General features: G+C 41.8%; 1 protein-coding gene across 5 annotated transcripts in view; it reads left to right on the top strand.

Moving 5' to 3' along the window:
- cep192 (centrosomal protein 192) overlaps positions 1-26,830 on the top strand; it is a 40,659-nt gene that overhangs the window by 4,074 nt on the left and 9,755 nt on the right. For 3 of the 5 annotated variants that reach the window (XM_080425659.1, XM_080425655.1, XM_080425656.1), the window contains exons 7-40: positions 255-367; positions 559-651; positions 757-915; positions 1,760-1,910; positions 3,399-3,616; positions 4,248-4,382; positions 4,650-4,808; positions 6,555-6,813; positions 7,238-7,381; positions 7,501-7,565; positions 7,679-7,900; positions 8,821-8,962; positions 9,188-9,273; positions 9,359-9,628; positions 10,632-11,526; positions 11,795-11,921; positions 12,539-12,692; positions 13,753-14,455; positions 14,576-14,749; positions 15,026-15,174; positions 15,977-16,207; positions 16,516-16,641; positions 16,828-16,968; positions 18,263-18,326; positions 18,628-18,767; positions 20,087-20,179; positions 20,966-21,084; positions 21,513-21,698; positions 22,277-22,367; positions 22,908-23,087; positions 25,042-25,302; positions 25,616-25,737; positions 26,002-26,111; positions 26,485-26,647. In XM_080425659.1, the coding sequence (XP_080281785.1) occupies positions 255-367; positions 559-651; positions 757-915; positions 1,760-1,910; positions 3,399-3,616; positions 4,248-4,382; positions 4,650-4,808; positions 6,555-6,813; positions 7,238-7,381; positions 7,501-7,565; positions 7,679-7,900; positions 8,821-8,962; positions 9,188-9,273; positions 9,359-9,628; positions 10,632-11,526; positions 11,795-11,921; positions 12,539-12,692; positions 13,753-14,455; positions 14,576-14,749; positions 15,026-15,174; positions 15,977-16,207; positions 16,516-16,641; positions 16,828-16,968; positions 18,263-18,326; positions 18,628-18,767; positions 20,087-20,179; positions 20,966-21,084; positions 21,513-21,698; positions 22,277-22,367; positions 22,908-23,087; positions 25,042-25,302; positions 25,616-25,737; positions 26,002-26,111; positions 26,485-26,647 (6,445 nt within the window). The remainder of the gene's footprint in view (positions 1-254; positions 368-558; positions 652-756; positions 916-1,759; positions 1,911-3,398; positions 3,617-4,247; positions 4,383-4,649; positions 4,809-6,554; positions 6,814-7,237; positions 7,382-7,500; positions 7,566-7,678; positions 7,901-8,820; positions 8,963-9,187; positions 9,274-9,358; positions 9,629-10,631; positions 11,527-11,794; positions 11,922-12,538; positions 12,693-13,752; positions 14,456-14,575; positions 14,750-15,025; positions 15,175-15,976; positions 16,208-16,515; positions 16,642-16,827; positions 16,969-18,262; positions 18,327-18,627; positions 18,768-20,086; positions 20,180-20,965; positions 21,085-21,512; positions 21,699-22,276; positions 22,368-22,907; positions 23,088-25,041; positions 25,303-25,615; positions 25,738-26,001; positions 26,112-26,484; positions 26,648-26,830) is intronic. The other 2 variants (XM_080425658.1, XM_080425657.1) reach the window with 2 other exon arrangements.

The raw sequence follows: 26,830 nt of genomic DNA, 5'->3' as shown, positions 1-26,830 counted from the left end.
TGCATGAGTTACAAATGTCACTACTGAAAATGAGTTGTATGGCTCTGCTCATGAAAGGAACTGCACAGCTACTAAATTACATTCCAAAATGAATTCTTAAATCATACTTAACTGCAAGAATGGAGAGTAGTAGTACTTTAAACAATTAATTCAGTTCAGATGCAGATGTTGAGAAACTGCATGATTGAGAGGGCTAGGTTAAAGAACGTGGCTTCATCTACAGATGTTAACCTGGTTGTGTCCTTGGTCCGCAGATGATGACATTGATGTGAACAATCTGCCTGACGAGCTGGAGCTGTACTCTAATAAGCTGCTCCCTCCTTCCATGCAGAGAGGGAGAGTGGAGGGACAGGAGATTCCTGCTGCAGTAAGCCTATCTCTACTTTCCTCTCCCCTCCCTTCCTTTTCTATATCCCTTTCCTCCATTCTGTTCATCATGTTCACTTTTTTGCACTTAGGTAGAGGCTACTTAATAGATTATTATTATGTAGAATGTACATTATTGACTCGGCTCTCGGAATGAGAAAATATGTTTATTCTATCTTTATTGGTTTGTAGAGACTACCAGCATTCTCTGATGCTGCTGCCTCAAACCTAGGCTTTGCAGAACCAGAGAAGAACAGATACCAGTTCCTCGATGACTATGATCAGGTGATCAGACATAACTTGTGAGGACATTCTGTTCATCCATGGCCATTCCCTTATGCGTCACTGTAACTTTCATAGCTATTATAATTCTGTGTGTTGTCACTCCAGGAGGACTTCCAGATGCCTGATGTGCGGCTGGCCGCTACAGGCATGGATTCATGTCCTGCCAGCGATGAGGAGGACACTGAAGATGAACTGGAGGTGGCCAGGAGGAACAGCCAGGCTCCCAGGACCAGACTACTGCTGCCAAGCACGTCCAGACAGCTGGTGGGAGTTTAGAAATATATGGTGTAGGGCTGAATGGTATTGGAGAAAATGATTATTGCACATGCAGAACGCGTGGTCGCGTTCATACAGTCGCAGTCTGTAAACATTTTATAAATGCTGAAAAATAAATTACACTGAACAAAGAAATGGCAGTGCTGGGCAATACCAGATGTTAATGAGTGGGATTATTTCAGTTTGATCAGCATGAAAGATTTCCCTTGGCGTACAATTTGACTTTATTGATGTATCTTTGTTTCTATATCTGCACAGCATCAGAATGCCTTATGTAGGAGGTTTGCCGGAATTGTTTAACTTTCTCTAATGAAAAATCAGAGTTCTTCCAGGCTGTTGGGAAATTACAGTGGTCAATAATGCAATTTAATTTGGTGTGGAACACTCGTTTGGCAGTTGTGATCAATTTATATTCATTTGTAATTTGAGTTCTTAAGTGTTTCTTTTGTCTCTTTAAATAGTTGTATATGGTGGAGAAGGAGAAATATTGGGGATTGATGTTATTTGTTGTGCCCTGCCTAGATTCAAGAATAAAACTACAACAGATAGTGTTGTCGCGAACAATGGGATGTGTGTACAGTATGTATCCTGTAGTTTCATAGGGTTCCCAGTGGCATGGGTTGGCTGTTCAAGGCCCCCATGAATCTGAAGCACTTCCACATGACGGTGGCATCATTGACACATTCTTTGTGTCTTTATTCTAGCCTAGATTAAAACCATGTTGTAACAAGTGTATATTCTACATTCACTTTAGCCAGCAGGTAGACGTGTATCACATTATGAAGTACATTGGTGGTATTGACATTTTGTTTCGCTCTCTTTGTTGGAGCAGGTTGGGGAGAGTAACCGTCCCAGTTTCAGACCGGGATTGGAGGGAGGCAGTTCTGATGACGAGCCTTCTAGTGGCCGCGGAGGCCCATCCCAGACTGGGATTGAACACAGACGGTCTGCCGAGGGACAGGTCATCAACCCCCCTGTCACGGGTAAGCAGGATACAGCGTCTAATAACGGAGTGGCTTGCCTGTGCAGCTGAAGCTAAATTAATTAATTGAATAATGTGTAGTCCTTATTGCTCAAGTGGTCATATGGTAACATTTTAGTCATTTCCTGGTCTGTATAAGTATGGAAATAAGAAAAAAAATAGTAGAAAAAAAGTCTCCACTTTCCAGACTATTGACTTATAATAACTGTACCAAATCCACACATCCCCCACCAAATTAGTTGAAAGAGAATATGGCTATATGTCTGAATTGCATACATAGCATCACAAATGAAATTGTGACAAATGCTTGTCTGAACATTTATTCGTTACGCAGTGAAGTTATTAGAAACTGTAAACTATATTTTCTTCATAAGGAAACCATAATTGTATGGCTGCATTCATCGTCGTGTCCATGGAAACAGTGAATAAATTGGGCTTCACAGACGGCGCTAACATTTAATAATTTATTGACTCATTTTCAGTCCTTATTTATAAAAGAAATTCATGGGGAGAACAATAATATATTTTTTCAATATATTAAATAATGAGTATAGGTAGGACCTTATCACTTAGTTTACTTATTTGTTATGTTTTACTTTATAAACAGCCAATGAAGCAAAGTCCGTAGAGTCCTCTTTTCTAGTTCACTGGTGATTGCACATAGTCACTTCTTTTGCTGTAGGGGTTGAAGGTGTACAGTTTAAGTTTACATGACAAAAACTCCATAACATTGCCTAGATTTTGTGTTAGCCAATTTCAACATGCCGTCCCTATTTTGGGCATGACATTGACATGACATTGTAGGCAAAAAAGATTTAATAGCCGTTCTACAAGGTCTCAATGTTAAATGGTGCATTTATATAGCGCTTTTATCCAAAGCGCTTGTTAGCAATGTGTCGCAATGTGAGATTGTAGATGTTTTTCGCCACTTGACACCGTTTCAAAGCAGTGGTTAAGTGGTAATTGATAGGGGGGGCAGTTAGGGGTTAAGAATCTTACTATGTACACCTCGACATGTAGTCGGGGCAAGGAATAGAACCGGGGACCTTCTGTTTCCCAGGTGGCCTCTCTACCCATTCCGCTATGGCCGCCCCAGCAGGTAACAGGCTTGAATCCCCTTACATAATACATACAAAGGCAGACATTACGACCATTAACGTCTTTTGGGATATATGAGTTATTTGGCATGGAAATTTCCCTTAGAGTTTTATTTTATTTTCTATAAAGCAGACATTAAATGAAGGCCAGTTCTAAAGATGGCACCTACAACATTTATCGTCAACATCAAGTAAATGGGGAGCCTTCGTTCAACATCTTTATTAGTAATACTGTATGGAAAGTGAAGTGAAGTGAAGTGAACCATTTTGTTTTTCTCTGGATTGGGACTGTTGGAAAGCCTGTGATTCCTATCTTTCATGAACAACTGCGTCACAAGGCAACATGTCTAAACCCTTAGCACCTGTTTGTGTTTTATGTTGTACAACATCAGGCGACGGAGGAGGCGGGGACGGGAGCAGTGGAAGTGAGGATAGCGGGAACGACGGAGGGGTGTCGACCCTCCCTTACGCCCCAACTGCCCCTCAGTCCACCTATGATGTCCTGCGGGCGCTGGGGATTGTGGGTAGTAGTGGCGTTGGAGAAGACGAGACTAGTGATCTGAACACCCTTTCAGGACTTGGAAGAAATGGCTTCTCCAGACACACTGAGGTAGTGAAGAGATGCTCTAATCAACACTAGTCACAGAGTGCTAAAAGTCCTTGTCATGTCTTATCCCTGGTTCATGCATCTTCTGAAAATTGGTATATGGTAGGAATGCAACGGTTCTCTGTAAAATATTGAACAGTACGGTACAACTTCCGCGGTTCAAAGAAAGTTTGCAATGCTACTTTACATGCAATTCATTGGCACTGTGTTTGTTTGTCACCGGAGATGACTCCTCCCCGCGAGTAAATCTAATAGTGTCGTTTGCCAAAAATAGCCGATCTACAAACATTGCATCACGTTGTAGAGAAGCGTTTTGTTTTGGTGGGCAACACTGTCGGATTAATAAATGATCATATCAGTAAGCCTACTGCATTTATGTGTAACCAAGGTGATGTCTATTTTCTTTCTTGACTCCAGGGACATCACAGATGTCAAAGGTGTGGGGGTTCTAGCAAGGAAACTATTTGCACTTGCTCTTGGGACATTTTGGGGGCCTTTTGCACCTAGTATATGAGAGAATTAGCTAATTGCCAAAAAGACCGGCTCATTAAGTAGTTTAAATTAATCTTATATTGTACTACCTCTAGCATAATTGCATGAATTGTATTTTTTTTTAATGTGTGTTTTGTTTCAGATGGGAGACCGTGTGGGTCCTGTGGGAACAGGAGAGATCAGTTCCTCCCTGGGACCCGTAGGGGGATCTCATAGACTTTCGCCAGTCAACTGGAGCATGACCTCGGACAGACAGGAGGTCTTGGTGGGTGCTGCTGTAAGGCAGAGCTATAACTTTACCCTGTCTTGTCAAGAGTATAAGCAAATATTAGCGGAGGAGATGCACCCACCCTTTTCACCGGTTATATCACAATACAGTATAATACACGACGAGAATGCAGTGTGCATGTGTGTAGAGTTGTTTGTTCTTATTAACTGTATGTGACTAGATCATATTGTAGACAATAACTTGCCAAATGCAAATAACAAATGAGAGTTAATCAGTCGCAAGGTAATTTGGTTTAATTAAATATTTGCCTCCCAGGATGCCATGGACAGTACACAGAGTGGACCTGCGACAGAGGCAGCAGGGTTGGATTCTCTCTACCTGAGGAGTGGTGCAGGACACTGGAGATCTCAGGACACGGCTAACGCAACAGTTAGCCACCTGCAGGGCACACAGAGTAGCTTCCACCTCTCCAAGGTACAAGAAGAAATGTCATTATCCCATTAAGACCGGGAAAGCATTGGTGTCGTTTTTTTTATTTCTTTGGCTATTCAAAAATAGATGCACAAGCTCATAGCGCGGTGCCGCGCTATGAGCTTGTAGATCTGCTATTTTAGAAAAATCGTGAAGATTTGTGCAAATCTTTGAAGATATCTATATATTTTTAAGAGAACATTTGTAACTCAAATCTTCTGTGGCATCTACAAAAATGTCTTCTAAATCCTGACAGTTTAAAAAAAAAACTTATGTTGCTATACATCAGTGGTGCTTAAACTGTTTCATGTCAAGAACCACCCAAAATTATATGTATTAGGCCGCAGACCCCCATCTGAAAATATTTTGTTCCAGGGACCTCCCAGAAGCAAAGATTTGCCAGTTAAAGATTTTTGCTTTAAAAAAAAAATAGCAGATCTACAAGCTCATAGCTTGAAAAGCTATGAGCTTGTATATTTGCTAATTTTGAATAGCCAAAAAAATGACGGATGCGTTCCCGGTCTTAATGGATTAAGTAAGCACATGGCAATGGAAATGTTTGCCATGTCCCATCCATATGTATCCAGTCATGAAAATGTTATGTTGGTGTTGATACAGGCATAAGCTGATTTCAATAAGAGATTTCTGGGCACTAGAGGGCAGCAAGTAGTAACTTCATGCTTTTTATGTGGATAGACTGTCTTGTTTTCACATGCATAGATTATCATCTACAATATAACTTTCACACTTTAAACAAACTTAGGTATTTCTTGGTTGTACACAGGTAAACGCACAGAGGGATGCACTTTTTGATCCTTTTTTTTTTGGATTGTCTGTACATCACAATTAACACTACAGAGGGTAATTTTTTATTTATTTTTTTGAAAAATATTACTTATCTCAGCCAGATGGATTTATGTTTTTTTTGGAACATTCAAAGGAGGTAACTTTCAAATAAGGAAATATATTCAACTGGATTATATGCAAATAAAATTGAATTATAGGGTTACCAGGAAGCTGGACAAAATGGATGATTTGAGATGCCACTCAACAATTACATTTCCACAAAGAAAATGTATGTCTTATCCTGTGTTTCATAACCTGAGATTCCACTGACTCAACAATTAATTTCTTTAATCTGTCAATACTCTATGTATGAACATGAATGAAAAATAGTATTGGCAGTAATGTTGCGTTATTGATTGGGATGAGAACCCGTGGCAGTGGTGTCCTTAACCAGAGATGATGCCCGAGTGATTCAGAGGTGTTCTCAGGAACTATAGCAATCGTTCCAAATATCGTTCTGTGGACAGCGTTAGAAGGTCCTGGTTCCGGATCTGCGATGCTGATAATGGTTGAGGGAGGTGGTGTTGGTCTCTCTGGACTAGGGACATGCTTACCTTTATACACTGGTAATGTTCTCTCCCGCCATCGTGATGTTGCGATGAGTCATCATCAATGTCCAAATATGGAGTCCCTGATCGACCATGTCCAATGTAATGTGAACAACCCTGGATGACAGCCTTTTTAACATGGGTGATCATGCAAGCTTTAGAATAACCACACTCCTCCGCTCACCACCTCTCAGAGCATGCTTTGTTTGAATCTATGGCCTATTCACATCAATTCTGAGAAGGGTTGGGACATTATGTAACTTACTTGTAATGACCATTACCATGCTCAATTATGATTTTTAGATCATTTTATTTCAATGCTTTAACCTTTTGTGCTACCTACTATTTCCCTAAGGTGCAGCCCCCAGACTATGATGATGATGATGACTATGATGAACCTGACGGCACCAGGCCGTCCCTAGGGTTGAGGGGGGGACCCTGCGGTGATGCCAGAGCGACTGAGCCGCCAGACAGCACCAGTGAGGAAGAGAACAACCTCCTCTCCACCTCCCTGGAGCCCAAATATTTCTCTCAGAGCTTCCACCAGGAACAGGAGGATTCTGATGATGGCTGGAACCACTGTCCGGAAAACCTGGAACAGGAGTTTCAGCAAGGTCAGAGAGCGAGGTTTCTGGTGGTGTTTCTGGTTTGGTTTTTATAGTAGTTGTAGGTGGTAATAGCAATTTAACCCCTCCTAGAAAATCTGAAATTGCAATAGAAAAAGACCACACGCATTGTTGAAAAGGTAGTTATACAGTAGAATTGTGAATATAGCACCTCACTTAGCAAAATCCGCCGGTCAATTTGACATTATTATGACTTGGGTGTGTGCTGCAAATACTGGGAGGAGAAACACGACAAACATTTGCCTTGCTCTACTATACTATATAAAGGTGAGCAAGAACCTAGAAGCAACCACACTTAATGAAAACACTATTTATAGATGGGTTTTCAGGTCTACATTTGGTTTAAGTCATCATATAGGAATGTTGTCTACATAACATGAGTGGGAAGTCACTGCATTGCTCATTTCTTTAGGTGCCACTCAAAGTGTGGTGTACCAAAACGAAGAGGGAAAGTGGGTGACGGACTTGGCTTACTACTCTTCCTTTCAGAAGGAATTGGATGGCAATGCACCACAGGACGCTGGCCACTTTCAGGGCGAGGACTTTATTCCTGGCTGTAAGCACCAATATTTGTTGTAGGGCTTCTGGAATGTTTTTTTCTATCCTTTAAAGTACCTTTTTTTTTCTTTTTTACTATGAACATTTACTGTAGCTAATTGCATCACCTATATACAGGTAATGCCCTTGACAAGATCGTCGAAGATCAAGAGAAGTTCGATAATGAGAACCCGTTCATGCAGGTTCGTCAGACGTTTTTACTGGAACTCTTGCATGCTTAATTAAAAGCCATGTGCTGGATTTTGCTGTCTGGTGATGCTAACTTGTGAATATTGCAATTCTCCCTTTCCTTCAGGAGGAGCAGATAGAAGCAGCCAGCGGTAGTCCCAATCTAGCGGACACCTCCTGGAAGCTGCCCACCAACAGCCAGGTCCTGATGAGGGCCTCCCAGGTGTCTTCTGAGTTTGATAGGGGGAACCAGAGCTATTTGCGTCTCTCCTTAGGGGAGTTCTTCGGACAGCGTTCCGAGGCCCTGGGCTGTCTGGGGACTGGCAGTGATGAAGACTGGGTCAAAAGGGTCAGTTGAACACTTTTCTCCAGGTTGATGCTGGAATAACAATTTGCTCTTTCCATTCCTTCCATAGCACAAGTTGGCTGTCCATAGTTGTGGTTAGTCTAATGCAAATGCAGGGACATTATCTACACCGATCTATAGATTGATTGTGGCGCTGCACCAATATAAGTGGTAGTGTGTGCACTAAAGAACTAAACAGACTAATGCACAAAATGCCTGTCTCTGTCTGTCTACCATTTATGACCATTTACATCATCAGCACAATATCGGCAGTTTTTGATGACACGAGGGATCCCTGTATCGCCACATTTAGTTGATCGTTTATATGGTAATGGGTACTCTTGACAATGGTAATGGATACCGTACTGGTACTCTTGACAATTGTTACGTGTACGTTGACAACAAGTACAACGGGGTGGGCATGTGTTCCAAAGTAGGCCGCTGCCCGTTCCAGAGTAGGCCGGTGCATATCTATCTGGTGGGTGCGCATACATGACCATATATTGACATTTGTCTAATGTCCGACATATAGCCAGACATTGGACAAAAAGAAAAGGTTGTGATTTCACTCCCATATTGATGCTACTGTGGTGAAGCAGTAGTTGGGACATAGAGCAACACTGGGAGACGTGACTGGCTACTGACAAGTTCTCCAAAACAGTTACATATTCCACAACCAATAATGATAAGTTTCTCTGAAAATATAAAGGAGATTTCTGATAAATGATGGTGCTGCAAGCAGAATAAATTATTGTGCTGTTATAGAGAAGAAAATCAGTATGAATAATTGAGTCATCAGGAATTTGTTGCCATGTGTTTGCTTTCTCTGGTCCTATTTTGACTTAAATCTTGAGCTAGTGGGTCATAAGTGGTTATGAAGAGGACGACTATGACATCAATTACATGTTTCTTTATTTCTCCAGCCCTCCTTTGGGTACATCATCACATCTCCGGAGAAAAGGGAACCATTTCCTCTGCTCCGTCCATCAGAGTTCTCTTCCAGAGACGCATCTATTCACAACAACATGTTTGAACTGGGTGAAGCAGACAAAACTCTGAACCATGGTGTGTTTACACTACAGTTGATTACTAGTTGTCGAAGTAATGATGCCTCAGATTACTTTACAGTTGTGTTGTAGAAGTAATGATACCTCAGATTCTTTACAGATGTGTTCTAGTTATGAAAGTAATACTTCAGATTACTTGTTTTTAGTTTCTTTAATGCATAAAATAAAGACATGTTATGCTGGAATTTTGACCGTGCACTAATTCAATTTACCTTCCTCACAGAGGACCTGGATAAGACAATTGAAGCACCAGGTAATCGAATGTCACCTAAAGGTGATACTGATCCAGAACCTTGCGACAAAACGAAGGTACAAAGTCCTTGTTGACTCCCAGTAATCGACAATGCTGTGTTGAAACCAGGATCTCACCCACCATCCTTATTCCATCTTGTAGGACCGCTCAGAACCCAGTGTGCTGCCAGATGACCGTGGGGCCTCTGGTTCGGCTAACCAGAGCTACGTCTCCCCCAACGATACCAACAGCAACCTGATGCTGAGTATTAGCACCATCGCCTCTGCCATTGCCGATGCCTCCATTAGCGCAGACCCGTCTCATCTGGCTGCCATGATCATGGAGCTGTCTAAGAGGAGCAGGGCCAACAACCAGCCCAGGCCTCCTGGACCTGCTGTCAACATCACAGACCAAACCGCCCGACTTCAAAATGTGAGTGATCGGATTCATAAAGTAGCCGATAGTTGCCCACTTTCACATGGTTTTCAGACCATTCATTTGAATACCATCTTATGGCGTTGTATTGAAAACGAGCAGAAAATCTGCAACGTTGGTACTCGTCATGTTGGTTGGTTGTTTTTGCACTCTTTGTGTGGCATATTTAAAGGGATTCTAGGCATTAAGACATTAAGCCTAAATTTAAAAAATATTTATATAAATATATTTTGCATTTTCTCCCCTCTATCAGCCACTATATAATGATGCTGGGGTGTTTTCCTGCATTGAAACACAGTCCTCTTTCTGAATCCGTATTTTCCCTACTATTTATGTTTTGACATCCGGGTATCCGGGACGTAAATGAAACGCACGCATGTGCGCGTCCGTGTCCGTGTGAACTGTTCGAGTGAAACCGAATGGAACCGAGTGCAGCAGACAAAAATGGAACGAGCCGCCATTGTTTTCTGCTGCGCTGTTTTAACTTTTTACTCTCGGTTTTAAAACACTCTCAAACTTCTTTTTTGAGGCACGGAATTTACTTTACTGAAATTCAGAGAACCGGCAGGGGCGGGCAGTGACACGCATTGTATCCGAATAAAGCAACCCATTTTCGGCGTTCCGTTCAGAAGTCCCCCCTGCGTCACCCCCTGGTGGTCGGGGAAACAAACTGCTGATGAGGAGGAGGGGGGGATTGGAGGGGCGGTGTTTGACAACATTTTTTTTTCTTTTTTTGATCTCTGAACTTGCCTAGAATCCCTTTAAAAAAATGAAAACATTCATTGAGATGGAATATGCACCTTGGGTGACTGTACTATTATGAAATGAGATTAAGAACCAGTTTTTAAATTGCAATACATAAATTATAGTACAAGACTGACATTAAGACTATTTGTTATGAATCTGTATCAGAGCTTTCCTTACCTCTCGACCCTTAAAACAGATCCTATGATGGAAATCTGAACAGTTACTTTTTGCCTCTACTCTGTCCAATATCCAGACTTACTCGCAACTGGACCGGAGTGCCCTGATGGACACACTACAGAGAAGCGCATGCGCTGGGGAGCTCAGTGCCTTTGACATAGAGAAGTACCTGAGAATGGCTGATGTGTCTGGCAGTAGTAATAGTGGCGATGCCTCCGTCGCACACACCACGTTTGATCTAAGTAGCTGGGCCGACAACCTCAACAACTCTCACAGGAGGTCTCAGGATGGATATCTTGTTGAGGAGAATAGGAACGCTGCCCAGCAATCGGAAGATCATCTAAAACAAGGACCCTCAAATGGGATAGGTGAGGAGAGCGATGGTAAAGGAGCGACAAAAAACACTAACTGCACTGCAACACACCAGTCAGGATCTGGTCCAAATGCATCGTCTTCAGGTAGTAAAAGTGAAAGGAGAAGCTCTATTCCTCGCCCTAAGGCGAGCTGCATACCCACACTACGGTCCAGCTCGGCTAGAAGGTCTGTGGGCTCGGGGCAGCCCTCCGTTGTTAATACTTCTGCAGCTAAATGTGCCTCTGCAGCTGCTGCAAAAACGGACGAAAGGACTCTGGGCACCTCAAACAGGAACTCGACAGAAAACAGAGACAAGTCGGTGTCCAACGACACTCAGTCTTCCTTACAAACTATACAGCATAGTAAGGACAACCATGTCATTTCTCCCGGTGAACCGGGAACCTCTCCTAACACGAGGAAAGGGCAGTTGAGCCTGCAGGGTCTCAAAGCCACCTCTCCCCCTGCCCAGAGGGTGAGGGTTACAGGTCAGCAGCAGAAAGACAATCCTAGCTGTACTCCAGAGAAGAAACATCCACTCAGGAGTGCTGTAGGTGTTCTGTCACCACATAGCTCTGTGGAGAAACACGTCGGCTTACCTCCTACACACAATCAATTTGGTGAGTTGATTGCTGGATTGCTTAACCTTTGAATGTCATTTCTGGCTTTGGTTGTTAGGTTAAATGTGAAAAACCCATGTCAACATCTTGTCAGCTGTTTATACCAGTAGGCTGTGGTTGGTTCAAAGTCAACTTAAAATAACTGGTGATAATGGATAGAAATCAAAAGACGGCTAGTTAGCTAGCTAACTTAACTGTTACTGTAGGAAATGACCAATTTTGAGAGAAACTATTGACTGATTATTAACATCACTTGTCTTTGTTCCAGAAGTGTTTAAGGGTTCTTCCATGCCCTCTGCATTTGTTATGGAGGAGACCCATTGTAACTTCAGACCGTCCACCTCTCCTCTGACCCAATCGTCTCCAAGTCAGACATCCTTTCCCAGTGTTGATGGGTACTGCATTCACATGATGTCTTGCATGAAAGAAATCTGTTCATGCATGGTTCTTACTTGTTTAAAATATCAAGATGTATGCTATTATTTTAGATAGCCTACTAATGAGTGTTAATACAGATTTGTACTAGTTGCACACTGAGTTGATGGAATATTACTGACAGAGTTCAATCGTGTCCTTGTTCTTTAAACGTAAGCTTTGCTGATTTTTTTTTACCTAAATCCTACTGTTGTGAATGTAAGGAGATAATATTGTGTGGCCAAAAATACCTCATACCGTATTCTGTGTGTTTCTCTGCCAAATGCGTAAATATAAAAAAAATCATGCAAAGCAACATGTTTGATGTTATCGCGCAGACATTCCCATATTTTTGCATAGAAATACACAGAATACATGAGGTATCGTTTTGCCACACTATGTATATGATCACCTCACATTAAGAACAATAGGTTTTAGGTTCAGAATCCACAAAGTGTTCCTTTTAATACTGTTTCTGGTTCTTTTCTGGTTTTGAGCCTATGTGTGCAGGGCAGCTGACTAGACCTGACTCACGTTGCCATCATGACTGTACTCATGATCTGTGGCATTCCCTCCATGTGTTGTGTTATCTTATCAGGACGGTGTCATCGCCCCCCTCCAGTGCAGACAGACACCAGGGCTGTGAGCTCTCCCCACAGTCCACCTGCTCTAGTGACAGTCCCAGTCTCAGCAGGCTCACATACATCTCAATGAATGACAGCACTGTTATACCCACACCGGAGAGGAAAAAGGTAAAATAATATGGGTGATAACATACCAGCTGCCTTAAATTGTCATTAAATATTACTAATAAACTAATTCCAGGAATGAATATCAATATTCTATAGCTCCTTATGACCTGCTCACCTACAGCCATCGGGCATTAGGCATTGCCATTGGCTGTCAGCCATCAGAGGAATGCTTCCTTTGAAAACACTGCCTGCATTGAGTTCAGGTTGCACTGCGTCAAAGCAAAGAAAAACTAAACTCTGAGGGTTCTATTCTCAATGGCTGACGCGTGCATTCTCTGTTTCACCCACACAGTTGATTGAAATAGACAAAGTTTGTATTCATTGTTTTCTGACGTATAGCCTCAAGTTAAAATGTCATATATCCATTTGAAGATTATTTGTAGGATTTTTTTGCTTTATTTAGCTAGGAGAGGGTAGAGACTTGAAACGGAGGGAAGACATGACTGGAGCCGCATTCAAACTCGGGTCCTAGTGACTCACAAGGAGCATGTGGTTAGTGCACTACCAGGCACCCCAATATATAATCTGACATTTTGATCAGAATGAATAGCCTATGAATTCTACAAACACGTCTTTACATAAAATGCAAAGACGTGTTTGTAGAGTTCATAGGCTCATTCATTTACACTCTTCCCATATTATGGGGAAAGTAAGATATTTGAAAATGTTTAGAGGGTCACTAACGGATATAGCAGCTACCAGTTTAAGATTGGTAAGCAACTTTTTTCGGAAGTGACAGGTGATCACACCACAGGGGCCAATTTTTGGGACATGTACCCACTGACTATGCTCCGTGTGGAGCAGGTAGGGAATATCGCTGCCTTAGATGTTGCAGATGTTTGTATTTGTTGATGTAGATATTCCGTTGTCTGCGGCTAAACTTTAGATGAATTCAATACAAAAGCAAAACTTAAACTGATGGAGGCCATCTGGGCCATGTCTCCTTTAGCATTAAAAGCTGTTGGTTTTTTTGTCTAAACTGTCACCACTGTGACACAATTTTACATTGTAAATTCATTTAAGGCTTTGTTGATAACCTCCATTTCCTTGTTTTCTGCAGAGTAACTGCACCCTGGAATTGAGTACAACTATTATCAGGGCTAGTCCAACCCCTCCAGTGGATCCAGAAGCACAATCACACCTGGACATCCTTGGTCCGTCCAAAAGCCTTGACCAGCTACAACCCCACCAATCTAAAAGTCTCGACCCTCTACCCCCACACCAGTGCAAAAGCCCAGAACCCCTGCGCAGCGGCTCCGCTCTCAGTTGCAGTCGTAGCCAGAGTGAATGTGCCTGCCACTGTAGTGGGAATGGAACCAGCAACCTCCAACAAGCGTGCGTTCACCACAAGCACCTCGTTGAGCCTGGCGTTCGGCAGCTGACTAAAGTCGATTCGGGCTACTCCAGTAATCTCAACATCCAGCAGCCTGGCAGCACCGTAGCCCCTCAGAGTTCCCAGCAGTGGGGGGCTGCCGGCTCAATCTCAACCCAGGCGTGTGAAGTGTACCCCGGAGGAGGCTTTGGCATGCCTCCCTCCTACTCCTCTGAGGATCTGCGCTATGTGCCCATTCCTAGCTTTAAGCCCCAGGGGGCCGGCATGGTCGACCTGCCCCACCACGGAGCTGTGCAGTCCCTCCTCACAGGCCGCCCTCTGTTCAGCTCCCAGCTGGCACAACAGTATTTGGGATCTGAAGCCCTGTTACATCCTGGGGCTTACCAAGTGGGAGCAACAGGGAACGGTCTCTTCAGTGTGCCCACTTCAGGCATGTCCACGTTCCGTTTCCATTTGTGTCACAAGTAAAAGCAAATTGTTCTACCAGCAGTGGGACATGAAGGTGAAATTGGAATATATAATAAATGTTGTTGCTTTTGATCTACTAAAGGCATGTGTTCCGGTGAACCTTCTCTGGGGCATCTGGGCACCACCTCTGGGCCTGGTGGGTTCCACCAGCTCCATAGACCTCATCAGAACCACCTGGACCTAGGCATGATGGGGAAACCTTACAGTCAGCATGGTGTCGGACCATGGATGACTGGAGGTCTTGAAGAACTTAAAGGTAGAAATAGTCTCGGTTATTATAGTGAGAGTCAGAATAAAAACGCTATTTTGTGAAGGTCTCATCTGAAGTAGAAAAAATATGTAACTTTTTCCTTTATTTATAACACTTAATTTTTTGGCAGATGTGTTTGCATCCCAGGGCAATAATAGTCTTTAATATTCAATTAACCGTTTGAGTTGTGATTTCAAAGACAATGTCACAAGTTATTTCCTTTTACTTCATTACCTGGTGTCAGCTCTTCCCTTCTCCTCTGATCTGTTCTCATGTCCTCAGGCCAGGTGGTTGTACCAGAGGAGCTGCGCTTCCCTCATGCCTGCTGTGTGGGCATCGCCTCCCAGACGTCCCTGAGTCTTTTCAACCCCTCTGAGCGATGGCAGCAGGTCTCCATAACTGTCACTAGCCTGGCCATTGATGGAGAAAAGGTGAGCAGTCACAGGTGTTTTTTGTGAATCGTAAAAACTAATTCCTTCAGAAATTACTATGCAGCCTAAAAAAAAGAGAATTATCATTTAAATTGAAAAGGAAAATCGTAGTCATATATTTAGCTATATAACATCAGATTAGAACTATTTGGAACGCAATTAAGATATGTTTAATCATGATAACTCATTACTACGTTTTTCTTTTTAAGTTACTACACTTTTAATAATGCCAACAACATCCATCCATAGATATTATCAAGATATACCTGTACCATGGCCTCATTTATTATTGGTTAAATGGGAGGAGTTCTTTCAGTTTTACTGAAGATCGAATAGGTTCATTTCTAAAGACTGTTACTGTTTCCCCCGTCTTAAAACCAGGAACAAGGTTGTCATCAGCTATAATGCAGTAAAACATTTCCCCCTCACTATAATGGGCTAAACTGCATTTAGCTTCACCTTTCAAAATCACACAAACATAATACATTGTCAACATTGACAAAAAGCATACTAAACTCAAAATGGTGCAGAATGTGTTTGATTATTCAAACCTTTTTTGTTGAGAAAATGTTCAAACCTTTATACTGAAACGCTTCCAATTTTTCAGTTCAGTGAACCAGAAAGCACTTGTAATGGAGATTCCTTCATTCAGAACTATCTACATTTCACTCTCGATGACCCAGCCTGCATCTGTTTTTAAGTGGGCCCAGTCTCACTACTTCACTAGAAACTGTTTATTGAGTTCAAACACAGAACATCAAGGGCTTGGCAGTAAAACGGACTCCCATGCCAATCCCTCCAGGTGGATAGCTTGCCTTATCAGTGGCTGATGGTGAAGAACAAGACGATCATTGGCCCCAAGAGCACAGAGGAGCAGAAGGTGTTGTTCATACCGCCCCAGGCCGGTGTCTACCAATGTGTCCTCAGTGTCTCCTCCTGGCCGGCCTCGGCCGACTCGGAGGTCGCTGCGAGGGCCGAAGTCTTCGCCAAAAGGGTGGTGCTTGTTGCTGTGGCTGAGAACCCTGCACTAGAGGTGAGTGACCCGTGGTTCTTGGTGGCCCATATTAAGCCCCTGTTGGTCTGGGATCACATGCCACCGGGACCTTCTGCGCTTTTCCTCTCAGCATTCCTATTGGCGGAATGAATACATGATGAACCGAGGCTGGCTTTTGAGCTTAATGGAAACTTTGTCCTATTTGCTAGTTCTTACTGTTTACAGAAAGCTGTAATGCATATGAATGTATTTCTCAAAATAAACATTATTGACTCATGTCTTGCAAAATAAATAAGAAATGTCACATTTTACTTAATACAGCATCTAAAATAAAACAAATTTCTCAGGTTGATGTTGGTAAATCTGAGTGTTTGGACTTCGGGGACCTGTCAGGTGGCAGTGCCAAATCCCTTCGTCTAAAACTTCTCAACAGGACTCATGCCACCGTGCCCATTCGCCTGGTCATCAGTGCAGTGAGTGAACACAATGCATTATTAGTTTTGCATGACAGACAGACGACAGGTTCTTAAGTGTTCCCAAATCAATTTTGACAACAGTACTGATGTGAGCACCATTACAAAGACAAAGTAGTTGATGTGTGTAAACATGTACCGGTATATTGGTTTGGTATCTAATCTTTCCAACCCTCGTGTCTTTAGAATGCCACAGCCTGGCGATGCTTCACCTTCTCCAAGGACCCTGTGGCTATGACAGCTGAGGGGTCGGTGCAGGCCAGTCACATGACCCAGCAGTCCTCCCCATCAGTGATGAACCATGTGATGCATGCCAGCTATGGAGAGGTGAGTAATAGCCAAGTCTGTAATCGTCTCGCTCTCTCTTGTTGTTTGGGCTGTCACGATTGCAAATTTAAGTTGACGATTTATTGTCACTCAAATAATTGCGATGAACGATTTAATTGTGTGTTTGGCATTGAACATGGGGGAACATATGAATAAAATGTAATTTCTGTTTGCCTTTTAGGCTTTGTAATCAAAAATTGCACAGGGCAGATATGACAGCTATCTTAAATTTACAAAGAAATTATTGACATATTTAATCATTTTATACATATAACAGAAATAGCTGATCTACAAGCTTGCAACGCGTCACAAAGTGACGCGTTGTAAGCTTGTAGATCTGCTTTTTTATATTTGAAAATGTGTGAAAAATGTCAACATGAAAACAATTATGGCGATTATGCAAAAATAATTGTGACTATTTCAAATAATTGCGATTAGACGGTTATGTATTAGTTGTGACAGGCCTACTTGTAGTCAATACACTCAGCGCTGGATAAGATTTCTGTACACTTTGTCACGTCTTGGTTTATTATTTGATAATGGCTTGTAGGGCCCTTAAAGGCCCCCACCAGCCAATTTTACTTCCTGTGTTATTTTTTTCACCCCGCTAATTTTCTCACCAAACTGTGGTTTGAAATTGTACCTCACGCCACTATGGCAAAAAGATGGACTAGGTTACTTCTCACGACAGTGAAAGTGAGCACCACAACATCTCGGACATAGTTTCGAGGTGGAAAAACAAGCTTTTAAAAACAAATGGTTGCAGTACAACCGTCCCCATCCGGACAATAAAATTGAGATAACTTTTAGCCAAGTACTGTACAAGTACCAGAAGAGATTAAAATGTTGAATGTCGCAATCAAAATGCACTTATTTGTCAAAAATAGTCTATGGTGTGGAGGCGGGTGTATATGATTGGAGGATTGTGGTACCGTGGCCCTTACCAACTGCAAACACTGCCAATTATGTTAATTTGAGTACTCTGCCAAGCCAGAAGCACACTGCCGGAGAAATGTAACCAGTCCTCTGCAGAGATGGGCGGTCAAGTGTTTTACCTCTGCGGCACCCAAATGCCCCAGGTTTTTAGTTATTTGGTGATCAGTTAGATTTTTTTAATTTTTTGATTAACAAATTCTATATGATTGAGAACAATATGGGGGGCAAATGAGTGACTGGTTTGTCCGTTAAAATACTTGGATTAGAAGTCCACAAATGGTGTTTGTTTTGCTTGTACAGATAGTGAAGCCTTTAACACAGGACTGGTGTCACTCCTTTAATATCTAACTTTTTCCAGAACCCGGAGAGCTTTATGGTCTGGGTTCACTTCAGGGCACCTCAGAAGTATGCCACATCTGCAGGTAATGTCCTGTATACCACAGTTTGAATTTCTGACTTTGAATGCAGTCCATACTTTCCATATACTTACGCACATTTCAACCAAAGGGATGCATTCAATGCATTGCATTCACATTTCACATGTCAGTTGATGCCATATTATATGTACAGTTTCGTTAATATGATTTCTTTAATATAATTGAAGTTTTTTTGTATTATGCTTTAGTTCTATAAATTCAGATTTATGAATTGAATAGATTTTTTTTTAAGGGACAAATCTGGGGTTAATTGCTAATACTAACTCAAATGTCTTCCGTTCTTCAGGAGAACTGGGGCCGGCTGATGAATACAGCGCTCGAGTGGACATTGAGGTGGACTGCCCAGGTCCAAGTCATGTGATCAGGAGTATTCCACTCAGAGCCAGGTCTGGGACTGCGAGGGTCCATGCTCCTAAAGACCTACAGGTACATTAATTTAGAGACGGCAAGCTCTAACTTGTCTATCAATTGCTATTGTTAGGAAAATGCATAAGAGAGACTGTGTACAGGACGGGTACAGTGACCTTTCTCTATGCCTCTAACCAGAATGATGAGCTAGGATATGTCCCAGAATCTCTGCCACCATGCTACCCAGAGTCCCCATGGCTGAATCATCGGTCACCATTCAACCAATGATTTAAAATAGTTGTACTTGAAATTACGTCACTATCTAAGAACAACTTCATTATGCCAAATGCTCTGGACTTTTTCTTCTAGTGTGTTCTTGGTAGACTACTCCACCTTCTTAATCTGGCATCAACAATGGGTTGGGTTTAGTGGAACAGCCCATAATAAACGTTTTGCCTTTTATACTTTCTACCTCAGTCAGTTTTCAGTGTCCATTGGTAATTATGTTTTGGCGTTTAACTGGTTTTACTTGTTGAGTGCCCTACAGTTCCATCCTTGGTCCTAGTTTGTTTGATGCTTCCCCTTGGTCACATGGTTGTGTGTTTCAAGCATACTACTGCTATTATAGATCTGTTAATCTACCAAGAGATCATTATAAGTTGTCATTTTTGTTTCACTGCTTTGGAGCTATAAAGGACTGGATATCTTCCTTCAAATAAATCAGGATAAAACTAGAGACCCATCTTTGGCCCAGAACCACTCTCTGGTTAACCCATTCAGACCTGAGGCTGATTCTAAAAACAGTTTTCTGAAAAACAACACATTTTTATTAAAAAATAAAACTATTACGGTGCTGTACTGTATAGCAACATGACACAGAAACTCCCTGATTAAAAGGTATAAAGACGTACAGGTTACAACAGGTCTGTAAAGCCCACCTTGCAACATCTTAGTGTTTTTTTCAACCATCATGATTTTTGAGCCATACTGTATGTAATGAAACTGACTCATTCTTGTTTTTTTCCATTGAAGAAACAAATGCTGCTGCAAGGCTTCTGACAAATTCTCTGCAGCAGGGCTCATATTCAACTATTTTGTCGGCTTTGCATTGAACAAATTAAATGATTGTAATAACGTATAAGGCCCTGATTGGGGTAGCTCCATCCCATATAACTGAAATACTGATCTTATACTCTAGCAAGGTTCCTAAATCATGTAAATGTAAGCCATGTAAATAAGAAAATAGGCAAGTGTGTTTCCTTCAAGAACACATGGTCTGCTTTTTGTTAAGAAATTTAACTTTACTTTTTAATCTTGTCCTACTTTTTAAACTTGTCATGACCCGAACTGTGGTGGTAATGAACTGCTTGACTGCACTCCTTATTTATTTTGTCTAGACTGTCAGCCTCTCTGCTCCGGTGGGTAAAACTAGTCAACAGACTCTGCCATTAAAGAATGCAGGCAACATTGACGTGCAGCTAAGACTCAAGGTAATTCTGACCTTTGCTTTTCTTATTAGATGTGGGATTTGGGTAAGCCAGCGTGGCATTTTGGTGCAGATTGTGCCACCTGTTGTGGGATGGTTTATTGAATTTGTCTCTTGTGTGTTCTCTGCTGTCGTCTCCTCTGTCTCACTCTTTGCTCTGCGGTTCCCTCTTAACCCATTGACACCGGGAACGCATCTGTGTAACCACTTAAACCATTATTTTATACTTTGGCTGTTTCTGAAAAAAATGGCAAATCTTTGTGTGTGTACAATTTTTCAAAAAAGAAATGGCTTAAGAAATCTAAAAATGACACGGATGCGTTCCCGGTCGGGCTAATTTTCTCTTCTCCTTGCTTGCTTCTTTTTTTTAAATGTTTTTATCCCACGATATTGTGGCTAAAGAAATCTAAAAATGACACAGATGCGTTCCCGGTCTTAATGGGTTAATTTTCTCTTCTCCTTGCTTGCTTCCTTTTTTTTTAAATGTTTATCCCACGATTTTGTAACCCTTATTTTTCACCCAATGCCTAAGCTGTAATCCTGGGCGCTACTCTCCCTCTGCCCGGAGCTGAGCTCATGCTTCTTTGCTTGCTTCCTTCTAACTCTTTATCCATCTCTTTATTGCTGAACCTGACCTCCCTCCTTTGCTCTCCTCCTCCCCATTGTTCATTCTCCCTTCCATCTACTTGTTCTTGCTTCCTCAACCCCCCCCCCCCCCATCCCTGTATGCCTTTCTCTTTCCGTTCTTCCCTCCTCTCTCAACCCCTTATCTCTTTCTTTGGCTCCACAGAGCAGTGATGCTAATGAGTGTTTTTCGGTGACTCCGGATGAGCTGTTCCTGAGAGCGGGAGAGGAGCAGTGCATTGTGGTCACATTTACAGCACAGGACAGCTGGAAACGCAGAGAGAGGTACCTGTACACCAATTCTCATTTAGTATTTTTTTTGGGTCTAAACTCAGATGTTGACGTGTGTACATAAACATATTTTATATATTAGCCTGGGGAGTCTAATGTGTGTGTGTGTGTGTGTGTGTGTATAAATTAAATCACATTCCTATACAGGGCTGTCCAATAACGGCTTTTTAAAAATCTTTATTGAATTAAAGTACCTTCATGTGCTCTCAATATAATAGTAAATATTCAGATTAGCGGTTTATTGAGAATAGTGAGTCACTGTTGAGCTTTGTCCTTGATTGAATTTCTGTGCAGAAACAGATACAAACTCTGTCCCTTGGGTTGCGTCCATCATTGTCCTTAATACAACAGTCAGTTTATGGCCTGTGAACACGAATTGAGATTTAATTGGGAATGCCTTCTGTCTTATCTTTCTACTGTAGCCTGCTCACCATTTTGGTGCTACCATCCGGCCCTCAGTATGAAGTCTCTCTGACAGGAGAGGTGATGACGGAGGACTACGAGAAGCCTGCCGCTACCTCGATCCCTGGTTTAACTGGCGACGCACCCCCCATCCTCTCCAACAAACAGTTTATGGCCTGGGGAGGTGTCACTCTGGGAAGAGCTGTGTATGGATGTTTTTTGTTCGTTCATTTAAAAAATTGATATATAGGTTTAGCCATGACCTGGGCACTGCTTTCCCCGGGTGCTGGTTAGAGTAGGAATAATCCCAGAAGGCTGCTGCCAATATGTTTTCTATGATTTGTTTCCCCTTGACATTCAAGGAAACCCACACAAATACTGTAAAGGTATATTAATTATTCATCTGAAAACTATCAATAAAACCCAGAGCCTGGTGGTCTGCTTCCATTCCATTAGACATTTCTAATATTATTCATGAGAAGGGACTAAAAGGGATCCATGGGGGATGTTTTGTTCTCACAAGCCATTTCAAGATAATCTGCCATTTATTTCTACTCATTGAAGATGAGTAGTGTACAGAAAGCCATGGAAAAATGAAATTAAATAAACATCTTACATGCTGCATTTGTCCTGCAAGGGTTTAAACGGATCCATCCGTGATTTGATCCCCATGCTAGTTGGGAAAATAAGAAGGCAACGGGATTCTCAGAGCATCTCAGTTTTGGAATCTTTGGTCAGGTGATTATCTTTCGCTCATTTAAGCTTGGAACTGTTTGTCTCTCAGGCAACAGAAGCTGGTACTGAGGAACAACTCCCCAAACACCACACAGCAACTGCGTCTGCTGATCCGGGGTCAGGACCAAGACTGTTTCCAGGTAAATACTCTGGAGCCTGTTCATTTTAACTCATTGAGTGCCAGAATTTAAAATATATATATATATATATATATATATATATATATATATATATATATATATATATATATATATATATATATATATATATATATATATATATATATATATATATATATATATATATATATATATATATATATATACATATATATACATACATTTATGCATTTAAGGGATTGTCTTTGTTTCATTAAGAGAAGAATGATAAAGTACTGTAGGTGATGAATATGTGATACATTATGTTCAAATTGGAGAGCCATCCCAGTGGGTCAAACTAAGATGATGCATACCACATTAAATGTATTCTTCTTATCCAACTCTTGAAGTCTTTCTCTCTCTGCACAATCTATTATTAGTGATTGTATCAATGGTAGACAGACCATTAAAATCATATTTGGGAAATTTGGGGCAGACTCATTACTGTATTGATGCCAAATGAGCAATATGCAATAAATGAAGAATAATATTCTGCTTCTAATTATTATATTTGTCCCTCAGCTGCAGAGCATGTTCAGTGCAGAGGAGCGTTTGACCAGACACGGGGAGCTGTCCATTCGTCCCAGAGAGGACGTGGCAGTCCACTTGCTTTTCGCTCCCACCCGGGTGGCCTGCATGCTGGCCAAGCTGGAGATCAAACAGTCTGGAGTCCGGCCCTCGCAGCCGGGGGTCAAATTCACTGTGAGAATCAGACTGTTATTTATTTTGCGTATTATGTCTCTTTCTACACAAGGTACAAAATTAGAGCATAAGCTATGAGAAAAAGTCGAGCCCCCCCTTCCCTTTTTTGTGTTCTCATATCATATTCACATTGAGCAGGAGCTGTGTGCTTCTCAGCCAGTCACAATGCAGGTTGAACCGAATCTGGCTGCCGCCAGAGACGGATGCCACTATTTTCTTTTAAATTTATTTAGTTTTCACTCATACATTGCACTTAAAAAAATACACACAAATCAAACCCACATCTATTCCAGCACAAAAAGACCATGCACAAGTACCTCAAAACAAAAACAGAAATGTTGTTTCATTTGCATACCTCAACAATAAACATCTTGGATGCATCTCAGTCCAGAATTGATTCTAACAACAGGTCTTCTTCAGCTATTGTTGATGTTAATTATTATTGTTAAAGGGGCGTGAGACCCTAGGCTGTCGCCAAAGCCACATCCCCACACAAGCCAAAAACCACAAAGGGGTAAAAACACAGGAAGAGGTGATCACAGGAAACCGGGATACAAGCGGCGCCAGTGCGCAAACAACCGTGTGGTCCACACCACGGCCTGCCCGACACATCTCCACCCCCCTCAAATCCCCAACACGCATGGAAGAATTAACCCCAGAGTGAGTCAGCCCAAGTGAGCCTAACATATCTTATCTAATATAAGTTAGATATGTCTCTCTTCAGTACAAACGCATCTGATCTGTTTTGCATCCTGTAAGATAAATTCTCATATGCCGCAATGCTTCCCTGTTCAGTCAACCATTCCTGCAGGGAGAGTCCCTCTGCTTCCCCACCATGATACTAGGATCCATTCAGCATCGTCACTCTCACGCCGAGCGAATAGCAGAGTATCATCCAACACATAAAGTCTAGGACTAAAAATAAAATCAATATTCATAATGTCACAGATATTCTTATGTATTTTCAAGTCTTCTAACCGCCTATGGGTGCTTATCCCGGCATGGTGGCACACCGGCCGTCCCGAGGTCACCTGGAGGTCACCTTGGGCAACAAAATAAACTACCGGTATATCAAACGATGCAGTGCTAAATCAAGTTTCTGTTACAACATGTCTATTTCTCCCTTGAAATATTTTCAGAAACATATTTTAGTGTACTGTTTAGCTGTAAAATTTTGATCATTTGATATGTGGCCGCCATGTATGTTTACTGCATACAGTACCACTCTCTGGTGTCTAACATAATTAATCTTAGCCCGGGGGGAACATTGATTGACTTTTTTTTTTTACTACAGGAAGTAATCAAGATTGGATTTTTGATAAAATTACAAAAACATTTAATTAAAAAACCTTTTGTGGGCACTTAATATTTGCCTGATATAACAGAGGATTAGCTTTAAAATCTATTTTTTAATTTCAGCTCGACTTTAAATAACTCTGTAGTGTTCTTTGGCACACTTCCTGCTTATTCTCTGTCTCTATTACTGATGCCTTCATTCCTCTACATGCTGTTTGTGGTAATTTCCATGGTTATTATAATTTTTTACGTTGTATAACAGACGCCCACACCCACCCCTTTGCTTTCTTTTGCTCTGCTGATATGAGTGCTTCCAGCCATGTTGCTCATGCTGTGTTTTAATTTTCATAGATACGATAAATTTTGGCACATGATAACACACCTCCCAGCTCTGCATCGCATGCTGGGATGCAATTTTCATAACTCTTGTCTAACTTGCTATTCTAAAACATTTACGTACAAGTGCATATTTTGTCTCCTTTGAGCTCTTCTTTCGGCTACTAATGCCAGTGCTTCCTCTGTGTACATGCTGTGTATTCATTTCCATATCAACCCCCTGCCATTTACCCAGCCTATACAAAATGCCTTCTGTTTTAATTGCAAAAGTTTTGTATCTTATACTGTCCTTTCTTTTTAAATGGCGTCTATCTTGGGTTAGATTCCCCTGTCGGGGTATGGCGGCACCAGTAACATCATCCTGGAGGATCAAAGGAAACGGGCAGACGGCTACATTGCTACGCTAACGGGCATTGCCGCTGGACGGGTCAGCAAGGTGTGTCTGTGTGTGAGGAACACAGGCTCCAGGGCGGCCTTCATCAAAGCCATGGCCTACTCCGACATCCAGACCCGCTCCGTTATGGAGTCCTCTGTCATTAGCCTCGCCCCTTCACAGTTTGTACTGAAGGAGAGGACGCAAGAGGTAGGAACAGGGATATGGAAGATGGGACTGCTTGTTTTTAACAAAATGGAAATAAGTGTAAACGTAGGTTAGAATTAATATAGAAGTATAGAATGCTTTATAGGTATTGTACTGCTAGTATTTTACTGGTAAAGCAGAGGAATAGTCTATTGGGGGGAAAATGGTATTTGGTAAGGATCTTGCCTTTTTTAATATGCAGTTCTTGGCACTGCATATTGTCTATATAGTGGTGATGTTTGAATTTGACTTGCATATTCTGTGTATTGCCAGGCGACTACATAGTACAGTATTTTATGTGTGTGTGTATTTCCAGGTGATTACGGTTATGATGAAGTCCACACAAAGAGAGCAATCCCTGTGTCAGTCTGCCAATGAGCTGCTGGCTACTATTTGTCTTTTTTGTGGAGACGAAGTGTCCAGGCTGCAGTACAGGAGGTCAGACCACACTGCTCTTTTTCATTTACGGGGTAATGTTAGGTGGTGGGAATCGGGATCAACTCTTAGCTCTTTTTCTTACAGCGAGAGCTGTGAACATTTTATTTATACAGCGCCAACTGTCTTAATACATAAGAATATCATGTTCCTACTTCTATGCTTTTAAAGAAAATACTGAATCAACTAATATAATTTCCACTGCTGTTCTTGTTGTGGAGAAGAAGCTGCTTTGTCTCACTGAGGTTTTGTGTGTTGGTCCTTCAGGTTGCTGCAGAGCAAACCGGAGGCCGGAAGGAAGGTTCTGTCTGAGAACAGCCTGCTGAAAAACATTGACTTCAAAGAGAAGTTCCTGGGGGAAGAGCTCATTGCAGAGGGTGAGTTATTTATTGAAAGAACAATTTTAGGTCCTGTTTGACTGAGAAATATCTGGTGAAATGATGTTCCATGGGAATTAATACAGTATTTAATTCACATCCTATGGCTTTTGTGTATAAAAACGTAATGCAGAAAATTCATGCCTGCCATTCCAAAATGCAAGATTTGAAAAAACTAATTCAAGGATAGTACTTCTCAAATAAGGTAAACAACTCCTGGGTTATCAAACTGGCTGATGAAGACAAACACATACAAACTGTAAATAGCCTAACCGATACTGAATGTTAAACTTCTCGTAATGATTCTTCACGTACACTGTGTTCAGTGTTGGTTTGCTTGTATTTTACTTATTTGTGTATTGTGTCCCTGCAGCCTATGACCTGCCCCAGAGACCCAATGAAGTCCAGCTCTTCTATGGGAATATGAGTAAGGTGGTTGTGTCTCTGCTGGGCAGCGCGGATGGCTCAGACTGTGGAGAGGGCGACGACGTTGAGAGCATACAGCCTTCTGCTATGCATGGCTCAGACATAGACAGGTGTTGTCCTTCATATCGGATATATCTGATTATACATTGGAATGTTGTTTATGTAAACCAACCAATTTCTCAAATGAACCAATATTGAGCACCAGAATTTTAAGATGTAATTTACCTGCTGGTGACTAAAAACATTCTCGTCAACTACAAATGAGAGAGTGTGTGTGTGAGTGTGTGTGTGTG

This window comes from Gymnoscopelus braueri (assembly GCF_963280865.1).
Source record: "Gymnoscopelus braueri genome assembly, chromosome: 4".
Lineage (NCBI taxonomy): Eukaryota > Metazoa > Chordata > Actinopteri > Myctophiformes > Myctophidae > Gymnoscopelus > Gymnoscopelus braueri.
The sequence above is the reverse complement of the archived record's forward strand: the minus strand, read 5'-3'. Positions and strand labels throughout refer to the sequence as shown.